Source organism: Agelaius phoeniceus, chromosome 1, assembly GCF_051311805.1.
Source record: "Agelaius phoeniceus isolate bAgePho1 chromosome 1, bAgePho1.hap1, whole genome shotgun sequence".
Classification (NCBI taxonomy): Eukaryota; Metazoa; Chordata; class Aves; order Passeriformes; family Icteridae; genus Agelaius; species Agelaius phoeniceus.
In genome coordinates this window covers 154937240-154962212 of record NC_135265.1, presented here as the reverse complement: position 1 = coordinate 154962212, position 24973 = coordinate 154937240, and the positions used below count along the sequence as shown (strand labels likewise).

The window sequence follows — 24973 nt, the reverse complement described above, 5'->3', positions numbered from 1 at the left end:
CTCCAGGATTTCCCTGAATTCCTCCGGGATCCTCCGGGGTTTCCCAGAGTTCTCCAGGACGCTCCAGAACCTCCCAGGATCCTCTGGGATGCCCCAGAATCCCCCATGATCCTCTGGGACGCTCCAGGACCCTCCAGGATCCTCTGGGATGCCCCAGAATCCTCTGGGACGCTCCAGGACCCCCCAGGACCCTCTGGGACGCTCCAGGACCCTCTGGGACGCTCCAGGATTCCCCAGGATCCTCTGGGATGCTCCAGGACCCTCTGGGATGATCCAGGATTCCCCAGGACCCTCTGGGATGCTCCAGGATTCCCCAGGATCCTCTGGGACGCTCCAGGATCCCCCGGGGACGATTCAGGATCCTCCAGGACTGCCCGGAACCCTCCGGAATGGCCCCGAGGGTGGCGCCGGCTCCGGGTTCCGAGCGCAGCAGGACGAGGTCACTCGGGGCTTCCTTCCCTTTTTTTTCTTTTTTTTGTTTGTTTTTTGGGATCCCAGTTTTTTGTGGGTTTTTTTGTGTTGTTTTTGTTTGTTTTTGGGACGCTGTCCCTGTGCCCGGTGCCGGCCTTAGGACACGGCCGGGTCCTTGGGCGTGGGCGGGAGCAGCGCGGGATCCTCGGGGTACTCCTCGGGGTACTCCTCGGGGTACTCCTCCGGGTACTCCTCCGGGTACTCCTCGGGGTACTCGTCCCCGTCCGGGAAGCACGGGGGGCCCTCCCCCAGCTCGAAAAATATCGGGAGATCCCCGGAGCCGACGTCGACGGCGCTGGAATCCACCAGGAACAGCGGCTGGACGGTGCAGGGAACCAGCTGCTTCCCTGGAAAACAATGGAAAAATGGGAATTTGGGATTGGGGATTTGGGATCATCCACCAGGAACAGCGGCTGGACGGTGCAGGGAACCAGCTGCTTCCCTGGAAAACAATGGGAAAAATGGGGATTTGGGATTATGGGATAATCCACCAGGAACAGCGGCTGCACGGTGCAGGGAACCAGCTGCTTCCCTGGAAAACAATGGGAAAAATGGGAATTTGGGATTGGAGATTTGGGATAATCCACCAGGAACAGGGGCTGCACGGTGCAGGGAATGAGCTGCTTCCCTGGGAAACAATGGGAAAAATGGGAATTTGGGATAAATGGGAATTTGGGATTGGGAATGTGGGAATTTGGGAATTGGGATAATCCACCAGGAACGGCGGCTGGACGGTGCAGGGAACCAGCTGCTTCCCTGGAAAACAATGGGAAAGTGGGAATTTGGGATTGGGAATTTGGGATAATCCACCAGGAACAGCGGCTGCACAGTGCAGGGAACCAGCTGCTTCCCTGGGAAACAACGGGAATGTGGGAATGTGGGAATTTGGGATTATGGGATTGGGATAATCCACCAGGAACAGGGGCTGGACGGTGCAGGGAACGAGCTGCTTCCCTGGGAAACAATGGGAATTTGGGATAAATGGGAATTTGGGATAATCCACCAGGAACAGCGGCTGGACGGTGCAGGGAACCAGCTGCTTCCCTGGGAAACAATGGAAAAAATGGGAATTTGGGATAATCCACCAGGAACAGCGGCTGGACAGTGCAGGGAACCAGCTGCTTCCCTGGAAAACAATGGGAATTTGGGATTGGAAAAATGGGAATTTGGGATAATCCACCAGGAACAGGGGCTGGACGGTGCAGGGAATGAGCTGCTTCCCTGGGAAACAATGGGAAAAATGGGAATTTGGGATAATCCACTGTGCAGGGAACCAGCTGCTTCCCTGGAAAACAATGGGAAAAATGGGAATTGGGGAATGTGAGATTGGGAATGTGGGAATTTGGGAATTTGGGATAAATGGGAATGGGAATTTGGGATAATCCACCAGGAACAGCGGCTGGGATTGGGAATGTGGGATTGGGATCAGGCACTGAGCAGGGCACCAGCTGCTTCCCTGGAACAATGGGAATTTGGGAATTTGGAATTGGGAATGTAGGATAATCCACCAGGAACAGGGGCTGGATGGTGCAGGGAATGAGCTACTTCCCTTGAAAAATGGGAATGTGGGATTGGGAATGGGGGATTGGGATTGGGATCGTGCACTGAGCAGGGCACCAGCTGCGTCCCTGGAACAATGGGAATTTGGGATTGGAAAAAATGGAAATTTGGGATTGGAAAACATGGGAATTTTGGATATGGGATTGGGAATGTGGGATTGGGAGAATCCACTGAGCAGGGCACCAGCTGCTCCCCTGGAACAACGGGTATGTGGGATTGGGAAAGTGGGATTGTGGGAATGGGATTAGGAGTGTGGGATTGGGATTTGGGGATTGGGATCGTGCACTGTGCAGGGCACCAGTTGGTTCCTTGGAAAATGGGAATTTGGGATTGGGGGACTGGGACTGGGGGATTGGGAATGGGATAAATGGGATTGGAAATGTGGGATTGGGATCAGGCACTGAGCAGGGCACCAGCTGCTTCCATGGGACACAATGGGAATTTGGGATTGAAAAAAATGGGAATTTGGGATTATGCGATTGGGAATGTGGGATTGGGATCAGGCACTGAGCAGGGCACCAGCTGCTTCCCTGGGAAACAATGGGAATTTGGGATTGGGAAAGCAGGATTGGGACTGGGGATTTGGGATTGTGGGATTGGAAATGGGAGACTGGGATTGGGAGAATCCACCAGCAACAGCAGCTGCAGGGAATGTCTGGGACAGACAGGAATGTTTGGGATGGACAGGAAAGTTTGGGATGGACAGGAATGTTTGGGATGGACAGGAATGTTTGGGACAGACAGGAATGTTTGGGATGGACAGGAATGTTTGGGATGGACAGGAATGTTTGGGATGGACAGGAATGTTTGGGACAGGAATGTTTGGGACAGGAATGTTTGGGATGGACAGGAATGTCTGGGACAGACAGGAATGTTTGGGACAGGAATGTTTGGGACGGACAGGAATGTTTGGGACAGGAATGTTTGGGACGGACAGGAATGTTTGGGACAGACAGGAATGTCTGGGATGGACAGGAATGTTTGGGACGGACAGGAATGTTTGGGATGGACAGGAATGTCTGGGATGGACAGGAATGTTTGGGATGATCCCAGCTCGAGGTTGGAATTCCAGGACACCACAGGTGGGAATCCCAATCCCAATCCCAATTCTAATAAAACCCCCATCACATAATCCTGATTGCAATCCCATCCCAAATATCCCAAATATCCCCAAATTCTCGTTGGGATACCGGAGTCCCCCATTCCCAAACACCCCAAAATTCCCAGTGGGATACTCGAGTCTCCCATTCCCAAATATCCCAAAAACCCCCAAAATCCCAAAATTCCCATGGGATACCAGAGCCCCCCATTCCCAAATCCCAAAATTCCCATTGGGATACCACAGTCCCTCATCCTCAAATATCCCAAAAACCCCCTAATTCCTTTGGGATACCAGAGTTTCCCTTTTCTAAAAATCCCAAATATCCCAAAATTCCCTTTGGGATACCAGAGTCCCCCATTCCCAAATCCCAAAATTCCCATGGGATACCAGAGTCCCTCATCCCCAAATATCCCAAGAATGCCAAAAATCCCAAAATTCCCTTTGGGATACCAGAGTCCCCCATCCCCAAATATCCCAAAAACCCCCAAATTCCTTTGGGATACCAAAGTTTCCCATTTCTAAAAATCCCAAAAATCCTAAAATTCCTTTGGGATACCAGAGCCCCCCATTCCCAAATCCCAAAATTCCCATTGGGATACCACAGTCCCTCATTCCCAAATATCCCAAAAATCCCCAAATTCCCATGGGATACCACAGTCCCCCAAAAATTTCCCAAATCCCCAAAATTCCCATTGGGACTGCAGAGTCCCCCATTCCCAAATACCCCAAAACCACCCAAAATCCCAAAATTCCCGTTGGGATACCACAGTCCCTCATTCCCAAATATTCCAAAAATCCCCAAATTCCTTTGGGATACCAGAGTTTCCCATTTCTAAAAATCCCAAATATCCCAAAATTCCCTTTGGGATACCGGAGTCCCCCATTCCTAAATAGCCAAAATTCCCGTTGGGATTGCAGAGTCCCCCATTCCTAAATATCCCAAAAACCCCCAAATTCCTTTGGGATACCACAGTCCCCCATTTATTAAAATCCCAAAAATCCCAAAATTCCCTTTGGGATAACAGAGCCCCCCCATTCCCAAATTCCGACTGGGATTGCAGAGTCCCCCATTCCCAAATATCCCAAGAATGCCAAAAATCCCAAAATTGCCTTTGGGATACCACAGTCCCTCATCCCCAAATATCCCAAAAACCCCCAAATTCCTTTGGGATACCAAAGTTTCCCATTTATAGAAATCCCAAATATCCCAAAATTCCCTTTGGGATACTGGAGTCCCCCATTCCCAAATCTCAAAATTCCCTTTGGGATACCAGAGTCCCCCATTCCCAAATATCCCAAAAAATCCCAAAGTTCCCATGTGATACCACAGTCCCCCATTCCCAAAACCCCCAAATTTCCCAAATCCCAAAATTCCCGTTGGGATACCACAGTCCCTCATCCCCAAATATCCCAAAAATCCCCAAATTCCTTTGGGATACCAGAGTTTCCCATTTCTAAAAATCCCAAATATCCCAAAATTCCCTTTGGGATACCGGAGCCCCCCATTCCTAAATATCCCAGAAATCCCCAAAAAACCCAAATTCCCCATGGGATACCACAGTCCCTCATTCCCAAATATCCCAAAAATCCCAAAATTCCCCAAATTCCCCAAATTCCCGTGGGATACCGGAGTCCCCCATTCCCAAATATCCCAAAAACCCCCAAATTCCTTTGGGATACCACAGTCCCTCATTCCCAAATATCCCAAAAACCCCAAAATTCCCCAAATTCCCGTGGGACACCGGAGTCCCCCATTCCCAAAATTCCCAAAATTCCCAAAATTCCCCAAATTCCCGTGGGATACCGGAGTCCCCGGCGCCGGGCTCGGTCTCCGTCGGTTTCTGCTGCTCCTGGTTCGAGAGGAGATCCTGGATCTGTCGGAATTCCGGGAATGATTTCCACTCATTCCCAGGTTTTTGGGGTTTTTAAAGGGATCCCAAACTCAGCCCCTGCTCATCCCAAACGTTCCCAGGAACGATCCCGGAGAGGAAAATCCCGGGAATGGGGAGGGGCTGGGACAGTGGGGAATGATCCTGGACAGGAGCCCGGCCCTGATCCCAATCCCAATCCCGGCCCTGATCCCAATCCTGATCCCGATGCCAGTCCTGATCCCAATCCCAGTCCTGATCCCAATCCCGATTCCGATCCTAATCCCGGCCCTGATCCCAATCCCAATCCCAGCCCTGAACCCATCCCGATCCCAGTTCCAGCCCTAATCCCGATCTCAACTCCAATCCCAGCTCCAATCCCGGTCCTGATCCCAATCTCAATCCCAGCCCTGATCCCATCCCGATCCCAATCCTGATCCTGATTCCAATCCCAATCCCAGCCCTGATCCCAGTCCTGATCCCAATCCCAATCCCGGTCCTGATCCCAGTCCTGATCCCGGTCCTAATCCTGGTCCTGATCCCAATCCCAATCCCGGTCCTGATCCCAATCCTGATCCCGATCCCAATCCTGGCCCTGATCCCAATCCCAATCCCAGTCCTGATCCCAGGTCCTGATCCCAGCCCTGGTCCTGATCCCAATCCCATCCCGATCCCAATTCCAGCCCTAATCCCGATCTAAACTCCAATCCCGATCCCAATGCCACTCCAAATCCCAATCCCAGCCCCAGCCCTGATCCCATCCTGATCCCAGCCCCAATCCCAATCCCCGTCCTGATCCCATCCCGATTCCAATTCCAGCCCTAATCCTGATCCCAATCCCAATTCCAATCCTGATCCTGATCCCAATCCCAATCCCAGCCCTAACCCTGATCCCAATCCCAATCCCGATCCCAATCCCGGCCCTGTTTCGAATCCCTCCCCTGATCCCAACTCTGATCCCAGTCCTGTTCCTGATCCCATCCCAATCTCCCATCCCAATCCTATCCCTGATCCTGATCCCAGCCTTGATCCTGATCCCGGCCCCAGTCTCAGCCTGGATCTGAATCCCAATCCCAGCCCCAATCCCAATCCCAGCCCCAACCCCAATCCCAGCCCTGATCCCAATCCCAGCCCCAATCCCAATCCCAGCCCTAATCCCAATCCCAGCCCCAATCCCAATCCCAATCCCAGCCTGATCCCAATCCCAGCCTGATCCCAGCCCCAATCCCAATCCCAGCCCCAATCCCAATCCCAGCCCTAATCCCAATCCCAGCCCCAATCCCAATCCCAATCCCAGCCTGATCCCAATCCCAGCCTGATCCCAGCCCCAATCCCAATCCCAGCCCCGATCCCAATCCCAGCCCTAATCCCAATCCCAGCCTGATCCCAGCCCCAATCCCAATCCCAGCCCCAATCCCAATCCCAGCCCTAATCCCAATCCCAGCCCCGATCCCAATCCCAGCCCTAATCCCAATCCCAGCCCCGATCCCAATCCCAGCCCCGACCCCAATCCCAGCCTGATCCCAATCCCAGTCCTGGCCCTGATACCCTGATCCCTGCCCCGATCCTGATCCCAATTCCGATCCCAGCCCTGATCCCAATCCCAGCCCCGATCCCAATCCCAATCCCAGAACCAATTCCAGCCCTGATCCCAAACCTGAACCTAATCCCAGTTCTGATCCCAATCCCAGCCTCAATTCCAATCCCAATCCCAGCCCTAACCCTGATCCCAATCCCAGCCCCAATCCTGGCCCTGTTTCGAATCCCTCCCCTGATCCCATCTCTGATCCCAGTCCTGTTCCTGATCCCATCCCAATCTCCCATCCCAATCCTATCCCTGATCCTGATCCCAGCCTTGATCCTGATCCCGGCCCCAGTCTCAGCCTGGATCTGAATCCCAATCCCAGCCCTGATCCCAATCCCAGCCCCGACCCCAATCCCAGCCCCAATCTCAATCCCAGCCCTAATCCCAATCCCACCCCAGCCCCAATCTCAATCCCAGCCCTAATCCCAATCTCACCCCAATCCCAATCCCAGCCCTGATCCCAATCCCAGCCCCGATCCCAATCCCAGCCCCAATCCCAATCCCAGTCCTGGCCCTGATACCCTGATCCCTGCCCCAATCCTGATCCCAATTCCGATTCCCGCCCCGATCCCAATCCCAGCCTCAATCCCAGCCCCAATCCCAATTCCGATCCCAGCCCTGATCCCGATCCCAGACCAAGACCAATCCCAATCCCAGCCCTGATCCCAATCCCGGCCCTGATCCCAATCCCATTCCCAATTCCAGCCCTGATCCCAATCCTAATCCCAGTTCTGATCCCAATCCCAGCCTCGATTTCAATCCCAATCCCAATCTCAGCCCTGATCCTGATCCTGATCCCAACCCCAGCCCTGATCCCAATCCTGGCCCTGACTGAAATCCCAGCCCAAGCCCTGATCTCAATCCCAAATCCTGATCTCGATCTCGATCTCAATCCCAACTCTGATCCGAATCCCAATCCCAATCCAAGCCCTGATCCCAATCCCAGCTCTGATCCTGATTCCAGCCCCAATCCCGATCCTGATCCCAATCCAAATCCCAATCCCAACTCTGATCCCAATTCCAATCCCAATCCAAGCCCTGATCCCGATCCCAACCCCAATTCCGATCCCAATCCCAATCCAAGCCCTTATCCCAATAATAATCCTGATCCCAATCCCATCCCCATCCCCAATCCCAGCCCCAATCCCAATCCCATCCCCCATCTCAACCCCAATCCCAATCCCGGGATTTTCCCCAGGAATTCCGGGGCTGTAGGGGCTTAAATGGGAATCCCAGGGGCTGGAAAATTTGGGATTTGCCCTTTTTGGGGTGGTGGTGGTGGTGGCTGACAATTCCCAGCATTCCCAGCATTCCCGAAATTCCCAGAATTCCCGGAATTCCCGGGATTCCCGGGCTCACGCTGGCCAGGCTGCTGTCCAGGTCGGGCAGGGTCACGTCCGGCACCGCCACCGAGGGGCTGAAGAGCTGCCGGGAAAAGCGGGAATGAAACCGGGAACGGAACCCGGAATTCCCGGGAAATCCCGGGCCCTGAATGGGAACGGAACCCGGAATTCCCGGAAAATCCCGGCCCCTGAATGGGAATGGTGGAATTCTGGGAAAATCCCGGCCCCAGAATGGGAACGGTGGAATTCCCGGGAAAATCCTGGGCCCAGAATGGGAATGGTGGAATTCTGGGAAAATCCTGGTCCCAGAATGGGAATGGTGGAATTCTGGGAAAATCCCACCCCCAGAATTGGGAATTCCTGGGAAAAATCTGTCCTGAGTTAGGGAATGCTGGAATTCCCAGGAAAATCCTGTTCTGAGTCAGGGAATTCCAAGGAAAATCCTACCCTGAGAATGAGAATTCCAGAATTCCATGGAAAATCCCACCCCCAGACTGGGAATTCCCAGGAAAAACCTGACCAGGGAATGGATTCTGGAACATTCCCAGTGGGAATTCCCAGGAAAACCCACCCTGAGCCAGGGAATTCCAGAATTCCTGGGAAAATCCCACCCCCAGACAGGGAATTCCTGGGGAAAATCCTGTCCTGGGAATGGGAATTCCAAAATTCCAGGGAAAATCCGAGCCCCAGAATGGGAATTCCTGGGAAAATCTGTCCTGAGCCAGGGAATGCTGGAATTCCCAGGAAAATCCTGCCCTAGGAATGGGAATTCCTGGGAAAATCCCACCCTGAGAATGGGAATTCCAGAATTCCTGGGACAATCCCACCCCCAGACTGGGAATTCCCGGGAAAAACCTGACCAGGGAATGGATTCTAGAACATTCCCAATGGGAATTCCTGGGAAAAATCTGTCCTAAGTCAGAGAATTCCAGAATTTCCAGGAAAAATCTGTTTCAAGACAGGGAATTCCAGAATTCCTGGGAAAATCCCACCCCCAGAACGGGAATTCCTGGGAAAATCCTGTTCTGAGAATGGGAATTCCAGAATTCCTGGGAAAATCCTGGCCCCAGAATGGGAATTCCTGGGAAAATCTGTCCTGAGCCAGGGAATTCCCGGGAAAATCCTGACCAGGGAATGGATCCTGGAACATTCCCAGTGGGAATTCCTGGGAAAAATCCGATCCTGAGCCAGGGAATGCTGGAATTCCCAGGAAAAATCTGTGCCCAGACAGGAAATTCCCAGGAAAATCCTGCCTGGAGCTCAGGAATTCCTGGGAAAAATCTGTCCTGAGAATGGGAATGGATCCTGGAATATTCCCAGTGGGAATTCCCAGGAAAACCCACCCTGAGCCAGGGAATTCCAGAATTCCAGGGAAAAATCTGTTCCAAGACAGGGAATTCCAGAATTCCTGGGAAAATCCCACCCCTGCCCTGGGAATGGGAATTCCTGGGAAAAACCTGCCCAGGGAATGGATCCTGGAACATTCCCAGTGGGAATTCCTGGGAAAAATCCCATCCTGAGCCAGGGAATTCCCAAGAAAATCCTGCCTGGAGCTCAGGAATTCCTGGGAAAAATCCTGTCCTGAGCCAGGGAATTCCAGAATTCCAGGGAAAATCCCGGCCCCAGCCTGGGAATTCCCGGGATTCCAGCCCATTCCCGGTTTCCCAGCCCATTCCCAGTGGGAATTCCCCATTTCCTGACCCCATTCCCATCAGGAAGAGCCCCCAGGGCTCCATTCCCGAAATTCCAGCCCCGTTTTCCAGAGGTTCCCGGGGGATTTCGGGATTGGGGCGGGCGCAGCTGCCTGGGGGCGGCTTTGGCAATTCCCAGCTGCAATTCCCGGATTTTTTCTGGGAATTTTGGGGATTTTGGGGAATTTTGGGAGCAGGCGCACATGGAGCAGGGATGGGTTTGTCCTGGGAATTCCCACTGGGAATGGGACGGGAAACTGGGAATTCCCACTGGGCATTGGGGATTTTGGCAATTCCCAGCTGGAATTCCGGGATTTTTCCCTGGGCATTTTTGGGAATTCCGGGAGCAGGCTCACATGGAGCAGGGACGGGTTTGTCCTGGGAATTCCCACTGGGAATGGGATGAGATCCTGGGAATTCCCATTGGGCATTGGGGATTTTGGGAATTCCCAGCTGGAATTCCGGGATTATTTCCTGGGAATTTTGGGGATTTTGGGAGCAGGCTCACATCGAGCAGGGGCGGGTTTGTCCTGGGAATTCCCACTGGGAATGGGGGCTGGAATCCCAGAAATTCCCTGATGTGGGAATTCCCACTGGGAATGGGGCCTGGAATTCTGGGAATTCCCACTGGGAATGGGGCTGGAATCCTGGGAATTCCCATTGGGCATTGGGGATTTTGGGAACTGGGGACTCTGAGAATTCCCAGTTGGAATTTTTGGGAATTCTGGGTTTTTTTCCTGGGAATTTCGGGAATATCGGGGGGGTCAGGCTCACATGGAGCAGGGATGGGTTTATCCTGGGAATTCCCAGTGGGAATGGGCTGGGAAATTGGGAATTCCCTGATTTGGGAATGGGCTGAGATCCTGGGAATTCCCATTGGGCATTGGGGATTTTGGGAATTCCCAGCTGGAATTCTGGGATTTTTCCCTGGGAATTTTGGGGATTTTTGGCAATTCTGGGGTCAGGCTCACATGGAGCAGGGATGGGTTTGTCCTGGGAATTCCCACTGGGAATGGGGGCTGGAATCCCAGGAATTCCCACTGGGAATGGGACGGGAATCTGGGAATTCCCACTGGGAATGTTCCAGAATCTCTTCCCTGGATCAGGGCTGGTTTATCCTGGGAATTCCCACTGGGAACGGGGCTGGAATCCCAGGAATTCCCACTGGGAATGGGGGCTGGAATCTGGGAATTCCCAGTGGGAATGGGATGAGATCCTGGGAATTCCCATTGGGCATTGGGGATTTTGGGAACTGGGGACTCTGAGAATTCCCAGTTGGAATTTTTGGGAATTCTGGGGTTTTTTTTTCTGGGAATTTTGGGAATTTTTGGGAATTTCAGGGGGGGTCAGGCTCACATCGAGCAGGGATGGATTTATCCGGGAATTCCCAGTGGGAACAGGATCAGATCCTGGGAATTCCCACTGGGAATGGGCCTGGAATCTGGGAATTCCCAGTGGGAACAGGATGAGATCCTGGGAATTCCCACTGGGAATGTTCCAGAATCTCTTCCCTGGATCAGGACAGGTTTGTCCTGGGAATTCCCACTGGGAATGGGCCTGGAATCTGGGAATTCCTTGATTTGGGAATTCCCACTGGGAATGGGATGAGATCCTGGGAATTCCCACTGGGAATGGGCCTGGAATCCTGGGAATTCCCATTGGGCATTGGGGATTTTGGCAATTCCCAGCTGGAATTCCGGGATTATTTCCTGGGAATTTTGGGGATTTTTGGCAATTCTGGAAGCAGGCGCACATGGAGCAGGGGCGGGTTTATCCTGGGAATTCCCACTGGGAATGGGGCTGGAATCTGGGAATTCCTACTGGGAATGGGATGAGATCCTGGGAATTCCCACTGGGCATTGGGGATTTTGGGAATTGGGCACTTTGAGCATTCCCAGTTGGAATTTTTGGGAATTCTGGGGCTTTTTTATTCTGGGAATTTTGAGAATTTTGGGAATTTCAGGGGGGGTCAGGCTCACATGGAGCAGGGATGGGTTTGTCCTGGGAATTCCCAGTGGGAATGGGCCTGGAATCCTGGGAATTCCCATTGGGAATGTTCCAGAATCTCTTCCCTGGATCGGGGCAGGTTTATCCTGGGAATTCCCACTGGGAACGGGGATTTTGGGGATATTTTGGGGATTTTTGGGAATTCTCACGTCGAGCAGGGCGCTGGGGATTTTGGGGATTTTGGAATTTTTGGCAATTTTGGGGATTTCTGGGGATTTTGGGAATTTTGCGGATGCTCACATCGAGCGGGGCGCTGGGGATTTTTGGGATTTTGGGATTTTTGGGGATATTTTGGGGATTTTTGGGATTTTGGGATTTTTGGGGATATTTTTGGGATATTTTTGGGGATATTTTGGGATATTTTGGGGATATTTGGGGGATATTTTGAGGATATTTTTGGGGATATTTTTGGGATTTTTTGGGGATATTTTGGGATATTTTGGGGATATTTTTGGGGACATTTTGAGGATATTTTTGGGGATATTTTTGGGGATATTTTTGGGATATTTTGGGGGATATTTTGGGATATTTTGGGGTTATTTTGGGGATATTTTGGGGATACTTTGGGGATATTTTGGGGATATTTTGGGGATATTTTTGGGGATATTTTGGGAATTTTTGGGGACCCTCACGTCGAGCAGGGCGCTGGAGATTTTGGGGATTTTTTGGGGATATTTTGGGGATATTTTTGGGATACTTGGGGGATATTTTGGGACCCTCACGTCGAGCAGGGCGCTGGGGACGTTGGGGATATTTTGGGGATTTTTTTTGGGATATTTTTGGGATATTTTGGGGATATTTTTGGGGATATTTTTGGGATATTTTGGGGATATTTTGGGGATATTTTTGGGGATATTTTGGGGACATTTTGGGGATATCTTGGGCATTTTTGGGGACCCTCGCGTCGAGCAGGGCGCTGGGGATTTTGGGGATATTTTGGGGATATTTTGGGGACACTTTGGGGATATTTTGGGGATATTTTTGGGGATATTTTGGGATATTTTAGGGATATTTTGGGACCCTCACATCGAGCAGGGCGCTGGGGATGTTGGGGATATTTTTGGAGATACTTTAGGGATATTTTTGGGGATATTTTGGGATATTTGGGGGATATTTTTGGGATAATTTGGGGATACTTTGGGGATATTTTGGGAGCCTCACGTCGAGCAGGGCGCTGGGGATTTTGGGGGATTTTGGGGATATTTTGGGGATTTCTGGGGATTTTTGGGGACCCTCATGTCGAGCAGGGCACTGGGGATTTTTTGGGGATATTTTGGGGATTTTTTTGGGGATATTTTGGGGATATTTTGGGGACCCTCACGTCAAGGAGGGCACTGGGGATGTTTGGGATATTTTTAGGATATTTTGGGGATATTTTTGGGGATATTTTGGGGATTTTGGGGATATTTTTGGGACCCTCACGTCGAGCAGGGCGCTGGGAATTTTTGATATTTTCGGGATATTTTTGGGGATATTTTGGGGATATTTTTGGGAATATTTTGGGGATATTTTGGGGAAATTTTGGGGATTTTTGGGAGCTCTCACGTTGAGCAGGGTGCTGGGGATTTTGGGGATATTTTGGGGATATTTTGGGGATATTTTGGGGACATTTTGGGGACATTTTGGGGATATTTTGGGGATATTTTGGGGATATTTTGGGGATATTTTTGGGGATATTTTGGGGACATTTTGGGGACATTTTGGGGATTTTTGGGGATTTTGGGAATTTTGGGACCCTCCCGTTGAGCAGGGTACTGGGGATGTTGGGGAGATTTTGGGGATATTTTGGGGATATTTTGGGAATATTTGGGGGATATTTTGGGAGCCTCACGTCGAGCAGGGCGCTGGAGATTTTGGGGATATTTTTGTGGATATTTTGTGGATATTTTGTGGATATTTTTGGGGATATTTTGGGGATATTTTGGGGATATTTTGGGAATATTTTGGGAGCCTCACGTCGAGCAGGGCGCTGGGGATTTTGGGGATATTTTGGGGATATTTTGGGGATATTTTGGGGACATTTTGGGGATATTTTGGGGACATTTTGGGAATATTTTGTGGATATTTTGTGGATATTTTGGGGATATTTTGGGAGCCTCACGTCGAGCAGGGTGCTGGGGATGTTTGGGACATTTTGGGGATATTTTAGGGATTTTTGGGGCTCTCACGTCGAGCAGGGCGCTGGGGATTTTGGGGATATTTTGGGATATTTTTGGGGATATTTTGGGGATATTTTGGGGATATTTTTGGGGATATTTTTGGGGAGATTTTGGGGATATTTTTGGGGAGATTTTGGGGATATTTAGGGATATTTTGGGATATTTTTGGGATATTTTGGGGATTTTTGGGAGCCTCACGTTGAGCAGGGCGCTGGGGATGTTGGGGATATTTTGGGGATATTTTGGGGATTTTGGGGATATTTTGGGAATATTTTGGGGATACTTTTGGGATATTTTGGGGATATTTTTTGGGGATATTTTTGGGATATTTTTGGGATATTTTGGGGATATTTTTTGGGATATTTTGGGCATTTTTGGGGACCCTCACCTCGAGCAGGGCGCTGGGGATTTTGGGGATTTTTTGGGGACATTTTGGGGACATTTTGGGGATTTTTGGGGATTTTGGGAATTTTGGGACCCTCCCGTTGAGCAGGGTACTGGGGATGTTGGGGATATTTTGGGGATATTTTGGGAATATTTGGGGGATATTTTGGGAGCCTCACGTCGAGCAGGGCGCTGGAGATTTTTGTGGATATTTTGTGGATATTTTTGGGGATATTTTGGGGATATTTTGGGAATATTTTGGGAGCCTCACGTCGAGCAGGGCGCTGGGGATTTTGGGGATATTTTGGGGATATTTTTGGGGATATTTTGGGGATATTTTTGGGGATGTTTTGGGATATTTTGGGGATACTTTGGGGATATTTTTGGGGATATTTTGGGCATTTTTGGGAGCCTCACGTCGAGCAGGGCGCTGGGGATTTTGGGGATATTTTGGGGATATTTTAGGGATATTTTTGGGATATTTTGGGAGCCTCACGTCGAGCAGGGCGCTGGGGATTTTGGGGGATTTTGGGGATATTTTGGGGATATTTTGGGGATATTTTTGGGAATATTTTTGGGATATTTTGGGGACATTTTGGGAATATTTTTGGGGCTCTCACATCGAGCAGGGCGCTGGAGATTTTGGGGATGTTTTGTGGATATTTTGGGGACATTTTGGGGATATTTTGGGGATTTTTAGGGAGCCTCACGTTGAGCAGGGCGCTGGGGATGTTGGGGATATTTTTGGGACATTTTGGGGATATTTTTGGGGACATTTTGGGGACATTTTGGGGATATTTGGGACCCTCACGTTGAGCAGGGCGCTGAGGATTTTGAGGATATTTTTGGGGATATTTTGGGGACATTTTGGGGATATTTTTGGGGATATTTTGGGGATATTTTTGGGGATATTTTGGGGATATTTTTGGGGATATTTTGGGGGTATTTTGGGGATTTTTGGGAGCCTCACGTTGAGCAGGGCGCTGGGGATTTTGAGGATATTTTTGGGGATATTTTTGGGATATTTTGGGGATATTTTGGGGATATTTTGGGGACATTTTTGGGATATTTTGGGGATATTTTGGGACCCTCACGTTGAGCAGGGCGCTGGGGATTTTGAGGATATTTTTGGGGATATTTTTGGGCTATTTTGGGGATATTTTGGGGATATTTTGGGGACATTTTTGGGGATATTTTGGGGATATTTTTGGGGAGATTTTGGGGAGATTTTGGGGATATTTTTGGGGATATTTTGGGCATTTTTGGGGACCCTCACGTCGAGCAGGGCACTGGGGATTTTTTGGGGATATTTTGGGGATATTTTTGGGCTATTTTGGGGACATTTTGGGGATATTTTGGGGACATTTTTGGGGATATTTTGGGGATTTTTGGGAGCCTCACGTCGAGCAGGGCACTGGGGATTTTGCGGATATTTTGGGGATATTTTGGGGATATTTTGGGGATATTTTTGGGGATATTTTGGGGATATTTTGGGGACATTTTGGGGATATTTTGGGACCCTCACATCAAGCAGGGCGCTGGGGATGTTTGGGGATATGTTGGGGATATTTTGGGGATATTTTGTGGATATTTTTGGGATATTTTGGGATATTTTGGGAATATTTTGGGGCTCTCACGTTGAGCAGGGCGCTGGGGATTTTGGGGATATTTTGGGGATATTTTGGGGATATTTTGGGGATATTTTGGGGATATTTTAGGGATTTTTGGGGCTCTCACGTCGAGCAGGGCGCTGGGGATTTTGGGGATATTTTGGGATATTTTTGGGGATATTTTGGGGACATTTTGGGGACATTTTGGGGATATTTTGGGGACATTTTGGGGATATTTTGGGGATTTTTTGGGGATATTTTAGGGATATTTTGGGGCTCTCACATTGAGCAGGGCGCTGGGGATGTTGGGGATATTTTAGGGATATTTTGGGGATATTTTTGGGATATTTTGGGGATATTTTTGTGGATATTTTGGGATATTTTTTGGGATATTTTGGGGATATTTTGGGATATTTTTGTGGATATTTTGGGATAATTTTGGGACCCCTCACGTCGAGCAGGGCGCTGTCCATGCTGAAGCCGTGGGTGCTGAGCAGCGCCTGCAGATTGTCCAGGCTGGAGTCGATCGTGTCCAGGTGCTCGTTCAGCTCCGACCTGCGAACAACAACGACAACAACAGCCGGAATGAGAACAGTGGGAATGAACAGCGGGAATGATCAACAACAGCTGGAACGAACAGCGGGAATGAGAAACAACAGCCGGAATGAGAACAGCGGGAATGACCAACAACAGCGGGAATGAGAACAGCGGGAATGAACAGTGGGAATGAGAAACAACAGCCGGAATGAACAACAACAGCAGGAATGAACAGTGGGAATGAGAAACGACAGTGGGAATGAACAGCGGGAATGAACAACAACAGCCGGAATGAACAGCGGGAATGACAAACAACAGCGGGAATGAACAGCCGGAATGAACAACAACAGCTGGAATGAACAGTGGGAATGATCAACAACGGCGGGAATGAACAGCGGGAATGAGAACCAACAGCAGGAATGAACAACAACAGCGGGAATGATGAAAACAGCCGGAATGAGAAACAACAGCGGGATTGAGAAACAACAGCGGGAATGAGAACAGTGAGAATGAGAAACAACAGCCGGAATGAACAGTAGGAATGAGAAACAACAGCGGGAATGAACAACAACAGCGGGAATGATGAAAACAGCGGGAATGATCGGGGGAATGAGAAACAACAGCCAGAATGAACAGCGGGAATGAACAACGGGAATGATCAAACAACAGCCGGAATGACAGTGGGAATGAGAAACAACACCGGGAATGAACAGCGGGAATGAACAGCGGGAATGAACAACAACGGCCAGAATGAACAGCGGGAATGATGAAAACAGCGGGAATGAGAAACAACAGCGGGAATGATCTGTGGGAATGATCAACAACGGGGGTAACGAGAAACAACAGCCAGAATGAACAGCAGGAATGAACAGCAACAGCGGGAATGAACAGCGGGAATGACAAACAACAGCTGGAATGAGAACAGCGGGAATGAACAACAACGGCGGGAATGAACAACAACGGCGGGAATGAACAGCAGCAATGACGAAAACAGCGGGAATGAACAGCAGGAATGAACAACAACAACAACAACAGCCGGAATGAGAAACAACAGCGGGAATGAGAACAGTGGGAATGAACAGCGGGAATGACAAACAACAGCCGGAATGAACAGCCGGAATGACCAACAACAGTGGGAATGAGAAACAACGGCCGGAATGAACAGCGGGAATGACGAAAACAGCAGGAATGAGAACAGCGGGGATGAACAGCAGGAATGAACAGCAGGAACGACCAGCAACAGCGGGAATGAACAGTGGGAATGATCAACAATGGGGGGAATGAACAACAGCGGGAATGAACAACAGGAATCCAGGATTGAGAAACTGGGAATGGAAGCAGGAAACGGGGACTGGGAATGGGATTGGGAAACTGAGAACAGGAAACTGGGATTGGGATACGGGGAACGGGCAACTGGGAATGGGAATTTTGGGAATCCAGGATTGGGAAACCGGGAATGGGATCGGAAACTGGGATTGGGAAACTGGGATCAGGACCAGGAAATGGGGATTGGGAAACTGGGATTGGGAATTCTGCAAAACTGGGATTGGGAATGGGGTCAGGACATCGGGAATGGCAGCAGGAAACTGGGATTGGGATCAGAAACTGGGAATGGGAATTTTGGGAATCCAGGATTGAGAAACCAGGAATGGAAGCAGGAAACTTCCATTTGGGATTGGGAAACTGGGATTGGGAATTCTGGAAAACTGGGAATGGGGTCAGGACACTGGGAACGGGAATTCCGCCCTGCTCCCTCTTTTCTCCTGCTGGGAATTCCCAGAATTCCATCGGATCCTACTTCTCCTGAGCTGGGAATTCCGGGAATTCTGCCCCGCTCCCGCTTTTCCCAAGCCGGGAATTCTGGGAATTTTGGGAATTCCAGGAATTCTGCCCTGTCCCTGCTTTTTCCCAAGCTGGAAATTCCAGGAATTCTGGGAATTCCAGGAATTCTGCCCCTCTCCCTGCTTTTTCTCAAGCTGGAAATTCCTGAAATTCTGGGAATTCCTCCCTGTTCCCACTTTTCCTGAGCTGGGAATGTCGGGAATGTCGGGAATGTTGGGAATGCTGGGAACATTTGGGATGTTGGGAATGGTGGAAACGTTGGGAATGCCAGGAATGTTGTTGGGAATGTGGGGAATGTTGGGAATGGTGGTAACATTGGGAATGTGGGGAACCTTTGGGATGTTGGGAATGCTGGGAATGTCGGGAATGTGGGGGATGTTGGGAATGCTGGGAACGTTTGGGATGTTGGGAATGTGGGGAATGCTGGGAATGTTTGGGATGTTGGGAACATTGGGAGTGTTGGGAATGCTGGGAACGTTTGGCATATTGGGAATGTTGGGAATGTGGGGAACGTTTGGGATGCTGGGAATGTTTGGGATGTTGGGAATGGTGGGAATGCTGGGAATGTTGGGAACGTTTGAGATGTTGGGAATGGTGGGAACGTTGGGAATGCTGGGAATGTTTGGAACATTTGAGATGTTGGGGATGCTGGGAACATTGGGAATGTTGTTGGGAATGCCGGGAATGTTGTCGGGAATGTTGGGAATGTTGGGAATGGTGGAAATGCCGGGAATGTTGTTGGGAATGTGGGGAATGTTTGGAATGGTGGGAATGCTGGGAACGTTTGGGATGTGGGGAATGCTGGTAATGTTGGGAATGTGGGGGATGTTGGGAATGCTGGGAATGTTTGGAATGCTGGGAATGTTGGGAACGTTTGGGATGTTGGGAATGTTGGGAATGCTGGGAATGCTGGGAATGTCGGGAATGCTGGGAATGGTGGGAAACGTTAGGGACTGTGGGGAATGTCGGGAACATTGGGAATGTCGTTGGGAATGTCGGGAATGTCGTCGGGAATGCCAGGAATGGTGTCGGGAACGTCAGGAATGTTGTCGGGAATGTCGAGAATGATGGGAATGCCGGGGACGTTGGGAACGGTTGAAACGTTGGGAACGTCGGGAATGCTGCGAATGTTGTTGGGAATGTGGGGAATGTTGGAAATGGTGGAAATGTTGGGAATGTTGGGAATGCCAGGAACGTTGGCAATGTTGGGAATGGTGGAAATGTTGGGAATGTTTGGAATGCTGGGAATGTCGTCGGGAATGCCGGGAATGCCGTCGGGAACACCGGGGCTCACTTGTCGAGGCAGGCCACGCTCAGGCACTTTTCCTGGCCCTGGGGGTTCCCGGGAGCGGCTCCGGAGTCGTTTTCCCGCAGGATGGAGTCGATGAAGGTGGACGGGGACAGGGGGGTCTCGGAATTCCCGGAATTCCCAGAATTCCCGGAATTGCCGGCGCTCTTGGGCTCCTCCACCTGCGGGCTCCGGGTGGGGCTGGGAGGCTCCTCCTTGATCCGGATCCCCGGGCTGCTCCTGGATGGGGACAGGAATAACAATGGGAATAATAATGGGGAATAATAATGGGGGAGAAATAATGGGGGAATATTGGGAATAATAATGGGAATAATAATGGGAAAATATTGGAAAGTAATGGGGAAATAATGGGAAAAATAATGGGAAAATATTGGAAAGTAATGGGGAAATAATGGGGGAAATAATGGGAAAATAATGGGGAAATAATGGGAAAAATAATGGGGGAATAATGGGAATAATAATGGGAATAATAGGGGAATATTGGGGGAATAATAATGGGGAATAATAATGGGGAGTAATAATGGGGGAGTAATAATGGGGAATAATGGGGGAATAATGGGGGAATAATGGGAAAATATTGGGAAAATAATGGGGAAATAATGGGGATATAGTGGGGGAATAATGGGGGGAATAATGGGGAAATAATAATGGGAGAATAATGAGAATAATAATGGGAAAATAATGGGGGAAAATGGGGAAATAATGGGGGAATAATGGGGGAATAATGGGGGAGTGATGGGGGAATAATGGGGAAATATTGGCAAAATAATGGGAAAATAATGGGGAAATAATGGGGGAATGATGGGGGAAATAATGGGGGAAATAATGGGGGAAATAATGGGGGAATAAGGGGAAAATAATGGGAAAATAATGGGAAAATAATGGAGGAATAATGGGGGAATAATAATGGGGGAATAATAATGGGGGAATAATGGGGGAAAATAATGGGGAAAATAATGGGGGAATAATAATGGGGAAATAACAATGGGGGAATAAAAATGGGGGAATATTGGGAATAATAAGGGGGAAATAATGGGGAATAATGGGGGAATAACGGGGGAATAATAATGGGGGAATAATGGGGGAATAATAATGGGGGAATAATGGGGGAATAATAATGGGGAAATAATGGGGGAATAATAGGGAAAATAATGGGGGAATAATAATGGGGAAATTAATGGGGGAATAATAATGGGGGAAAATAATAATGGGGGAAAATAATAATGGGGGGAAATAATAATGGGGGGAAATAATAATGGGGGAATAATAATGGGGAAAATAATGGGGGAAAAATAACGGGGGAAATAATAACGGGGAAATAATAATGGGGGAATAATAACGGGGGAAAAATGGGAAAATAATGGGAAAATTAATGGGGAAAATATTGGGGGAATGATGGGAATAATAATGGGAAAATAATGGGGAATAATAATGGGGAAATAATGGGGAAAATAATGGGGAATAATGGGGAAAAATAATGGGGAAATAATGGGGGAATAACAATGGGGGAATAATGGGGAAATAATGGGAAAATAATGGGGGAATAATGGGGGAATAATGGGGGAATGATGGGAATAATAATGGGAAAATAATGGGAACAATAATGGGGAAATAATGGGGGAATAATGGGAAAATATTGGGAAAAATAATGGGAACAATAATGGGGAATAATGGGGAATAATAATGGGGGAATAATAATGGGGGAATAAAAATGGGGGAATAAAAATGGGAGAATAATAATGGGGAAATAATGGGGAAATAATGGGGAAAAATAATGGGGAAATAATGGGAGTATAATAATGAGGGAAAATAATGGGGAATAATAATGGGAGAATAAGAATGGGAGAATAATAATGGGGGAATAATAATGGGGGAGTAATAATGGGGGAAATAGTAATGGGGGAATAACAATGGGGGAAATAATAATGGGGGAATAATGGGGGAATATTGGAGAAATAATGGGAATAATCATGGGGAAATCATGGGGGAATAACAATGGGGGAATAATAATGGGGGATAATAATGGGGGAAAATGGGGGAAATAATGGGGAATAATGGGGGAATAATGAGGGAATAATAATGGGGGAATAATAATGGGGAAATAATGGAGGAATATTGTGGAAATAATGGGAATAATAATAGGGAAATAATGGGGAATAATGGGGAAAATAATGGGAAAATAATGGGGGAATAATGGAAATAATAATGGGGAAATAATGGAGAAAAAAATGGGGACAATAATGGGAATAATAATGGGAAAATAATGGGGGAAATTATGGGGGAATAATAGGAAATAATGGGAATAATAATGGGGAAAATAATGGGGAATAATGGGGGAATAATAATGGGGGAATAATAATGGGGGAATAATGGGAAAAGTAATGGGGGAAATCATGGGAAAATAATGGGGGAATAATGGGGAAATAATAATGGGGAAATAATGGGAATAATAATGGGGGAATAATGGGGGAATAATGGGGAAAAATTGGGGAAAATAATGGGGAAATTATGGGGGAAATATGGGAAAATAATGGTGAATAATAATGCGGAAATAATGGGAAAATAATGGGAAAAATAATGGGGGAAAAATGGGGAAAAAATTGGGGAAAATAATGGGGAAATAATGGGGGAATAATGGGGAAATAATAATGGGCGAATAATGAGGGAATAATGGGGAATAATGGGGAAAAAATTGGGGAAAAAATTGGGGAAAATAATGGGGAAATTATGGGGGAAATATGGGGAAATAATGGGGGAAATTATGGGAAAATAATGGGGGAATAATGGGGAAATAATGGGAAAAATGGGGTTGGGGGAAATGGGAATAATGGGAATGGGGAAAAAAGGGAATGGGAAATGGGAATGGGGAAAAGGGAATAATGGGAATGGGGAAAATGGGAATGGGGAAATGGGAATGGGGAAATGGGAATGGGACAAATAATGGGAAAAATAATGGGAAAAAATGGGAAAAATGGGATTGGGGGAAATGGGAATAATGGGATTGGGAATAACGGGAATATGGGAAAAGTGCAGCCCCCTTCCCCCATTCCCATGGAATTTTCCGGAATTCTCCCCACCTGGCACCCAGGCTCCCTCCCTGGGATTTCTGGGATCCCATTCCCAGGGAATTTTTGGGAATTCTCCCCCCACGTGCCCTCCCCCATTCCCAGGGATTTCTGGGACCCCATTCCCAGGGAATTTTTGGGAATTCTCCCCACCTGCCTGCCCCTATTCCCAGGGAATTTCGGGATCCCATTCCCAGGGAATTTCCCATTCCCAGGGGATTTTTGGGCTCCCATTCCCATGGAATTTTTGGGAATTCTCCCCACCTGCCTGCCCCTATTCCCAGGAATTTTCAGGATCCCATTTTCAAGGAATTTCGGGAATTCTCCCCACCTTCCGTCCCGGCTCCCTTCCCCATTCCCAGGGAATTTTGGGGTCCCATTCCCAGGGATTTTCAGGCTCCCATTCCCATGGAATTTTGGGAATTCTCCCCACCTGCCTTCCCCCATTCCCAGGGATTTTCAGGCTCCCATTCCCAGGGAATTTTTGGGAATTCTCCCCACCTGCCCTCCCCCATTCCCAGGGATTTTCGGGAATTCTCTCCCATGGAATTTTCAGGAATTCTCCCCACCTTCCATCCAGGCTCCCTTCCCCATTCCCATGGAATTTTGGGAATTCTCTCCCATTGAATTTCGGGAATTCTGCCCACCTTCCGTCCAGGCTCCCTCCCCCATTCCCAGGGATTTTCAGGCTCCCATTCCCAGGGAATTTCAGGAATTCTCTCCCATGGAATTTCGGGAATTCTCCCCACCTTCCGTCCCGGCTCCCTTCCCCATTCCCAGGGCATTTTGGGATCCCATTCCCAGGGGATTTTCAGGCTCCCATTCCCATGGAATTCCGGGAATTCTCCCCACCTGCCTTCCCCCATTCCCAGGGATTTTCAGGGTCGCATTCCCAGGGGATTTTTGGGAATTCTCTCCCATGGAATTTCAGGAATTCTGCCCACCTTCCGTCCAGGCTCCCTCCCCCATTCCCAGGGGATTTTCAGGCTCCCGTTCCCATGGAATTTTGGGAATTCTCTCTCATGGAATTCCGGGAATTCTCCCCACCTGCCCTCCCCCATTCCCATGGAATTTTGGGAATTCTCTCCCATGGAATTTCAGGAATTCTGCCCACCTTCCGTCCAGGCTCCCTCCCGGGGAGGCCTCGGGGCTGGACGGGGGCAGCTCGGTCACGTCCGAGATGATGGGGCCGCAGTTGGGGCCGGCATCGGCCGCCAGCAGCGCGGGGCCCGACAGCGCCGGGGCCGGGGCCTGCGAGGGGAAACGGGAATGGGGAATGGGAAACAACCCCAAAAAATCACAAACACAAAAAAATGCCAATCACAAAAAGTCCCACTCCCAAAAAAATCCCAATCACAAAAAGTCCCAATCCCAAAAAAATCCCATTCCCAAAACGTCCCAATCCCAAAAAACCCAAACACAAACAACCCCAAAAAATCACAAACACAAACAATCCAAAAAATCCCAAACACAAAAAAATCCCAATCACAAAAAGTCCCAATCCCAATGAATCCCACTCCCAAAAAAATCCCATTCCCAAAAAGTCCCAATCCCAAAAAAATCCCATTCCCAAAACGTCCCAATCCCAAAAAATCACAAACACGAACAATCCCAAAAAACCCAAACACAAACAATCCCAAAAAACTTAAAAACAAAAAACCCCAAAAAACCCAAACACAAACAACCCCAAAAAATCACAAACACAAAAAAATCCCAATCCCAATGAATCCCATTCCCAAAAAACATCCCATTCCCAAAACGTCCCAATCCCAAAAAATCACAAACACAAAAAATCCCAAAAAATCACAAACACAAAAAAACCCAATCCCCAAAAAAATCCCATTCCCAAAACGTCCCAACCCCAAAAAATCCAAACACAAACAACCCCAAAAAACCCAAACACAAACAACCCCAAAAAAATCCCAAACACAAAAAAATCCCAATCACAAAAAGTCCCAATCCCAAAAAGTCCCAATCCCAAAGAATCCCAATCCCAAAAAATCCCGATCCCAAAAAAATCCCATTCCCAAAACGTCCCAATCCCAAAAAATCGCAAACACAAACAATCCCAAAAATCCCAAACACAAACAACCCCAAAAAATCACAAACACAAAAAAATCCCAATCCCAAAAAGTCCCAATCCCAAAGAATCCCATTCCCAAAAAATCCCAATCCCAAAAAAATCCCATTCCCAAAACGTCCCAATCCCAAAAAATCGCAAACACAAACAATCCCAAAAAACCCAAACACAAACAACCCCAAAAAATCCCAAACACAAAGAAATCCCAATCCCAAAAAGTCCCACTCCCAAAAAACATCCCATTCCCAAAACGTCCCAATCCCAAAAAGTCCCAATCCCAAAAAAATCCCATTCCCAAAACGTCCCAATCCCAAAAAATCCCAATCCCAAAAAGTCCCACTCCCAAAAAAATCCCATTCC

At 48.7% G+C, this 24973-nt stretch overlaps 1 protein-coding gene across 1 annotated transcript in view; it reads right to left on the bottom strand.

The window, feature by feature from the left end:
* Nucleotides 1-519: 519 nt before the first annotated feature.
* Nucleotides 520-24973, bottom strand: part of HSF1 (heat shock transcription factor 1) — an 85769-nt gene continuing 61315 nt past the window's right edge. Inside the window, exons 8-13 of the mRNA XM_077189886.1 lie at nt 23648-23784; nt 19454-19687; nt 16233-16335; nt 7946-8011; nt 4938-5007; nt 520-818 (exon numbers count right to left, since the gene is read on the bottom strand). Of these exons, the coding sequence (XP_077046001.1) occupies nt 568-818; nt 4938-5007; nt 7946-8011; nt 16233-16335; nt 19454-19687; nt 23648-23784 (861 nt within the window). The 3' untranslated portion in view covers nt 520-567. The remainder of the gene's footprint in view (nt 819-4937; nt 5008-7945; nt 8012-16232; nt 16336-19453; nt 19688-23647; nt 23785-24973) is intronic.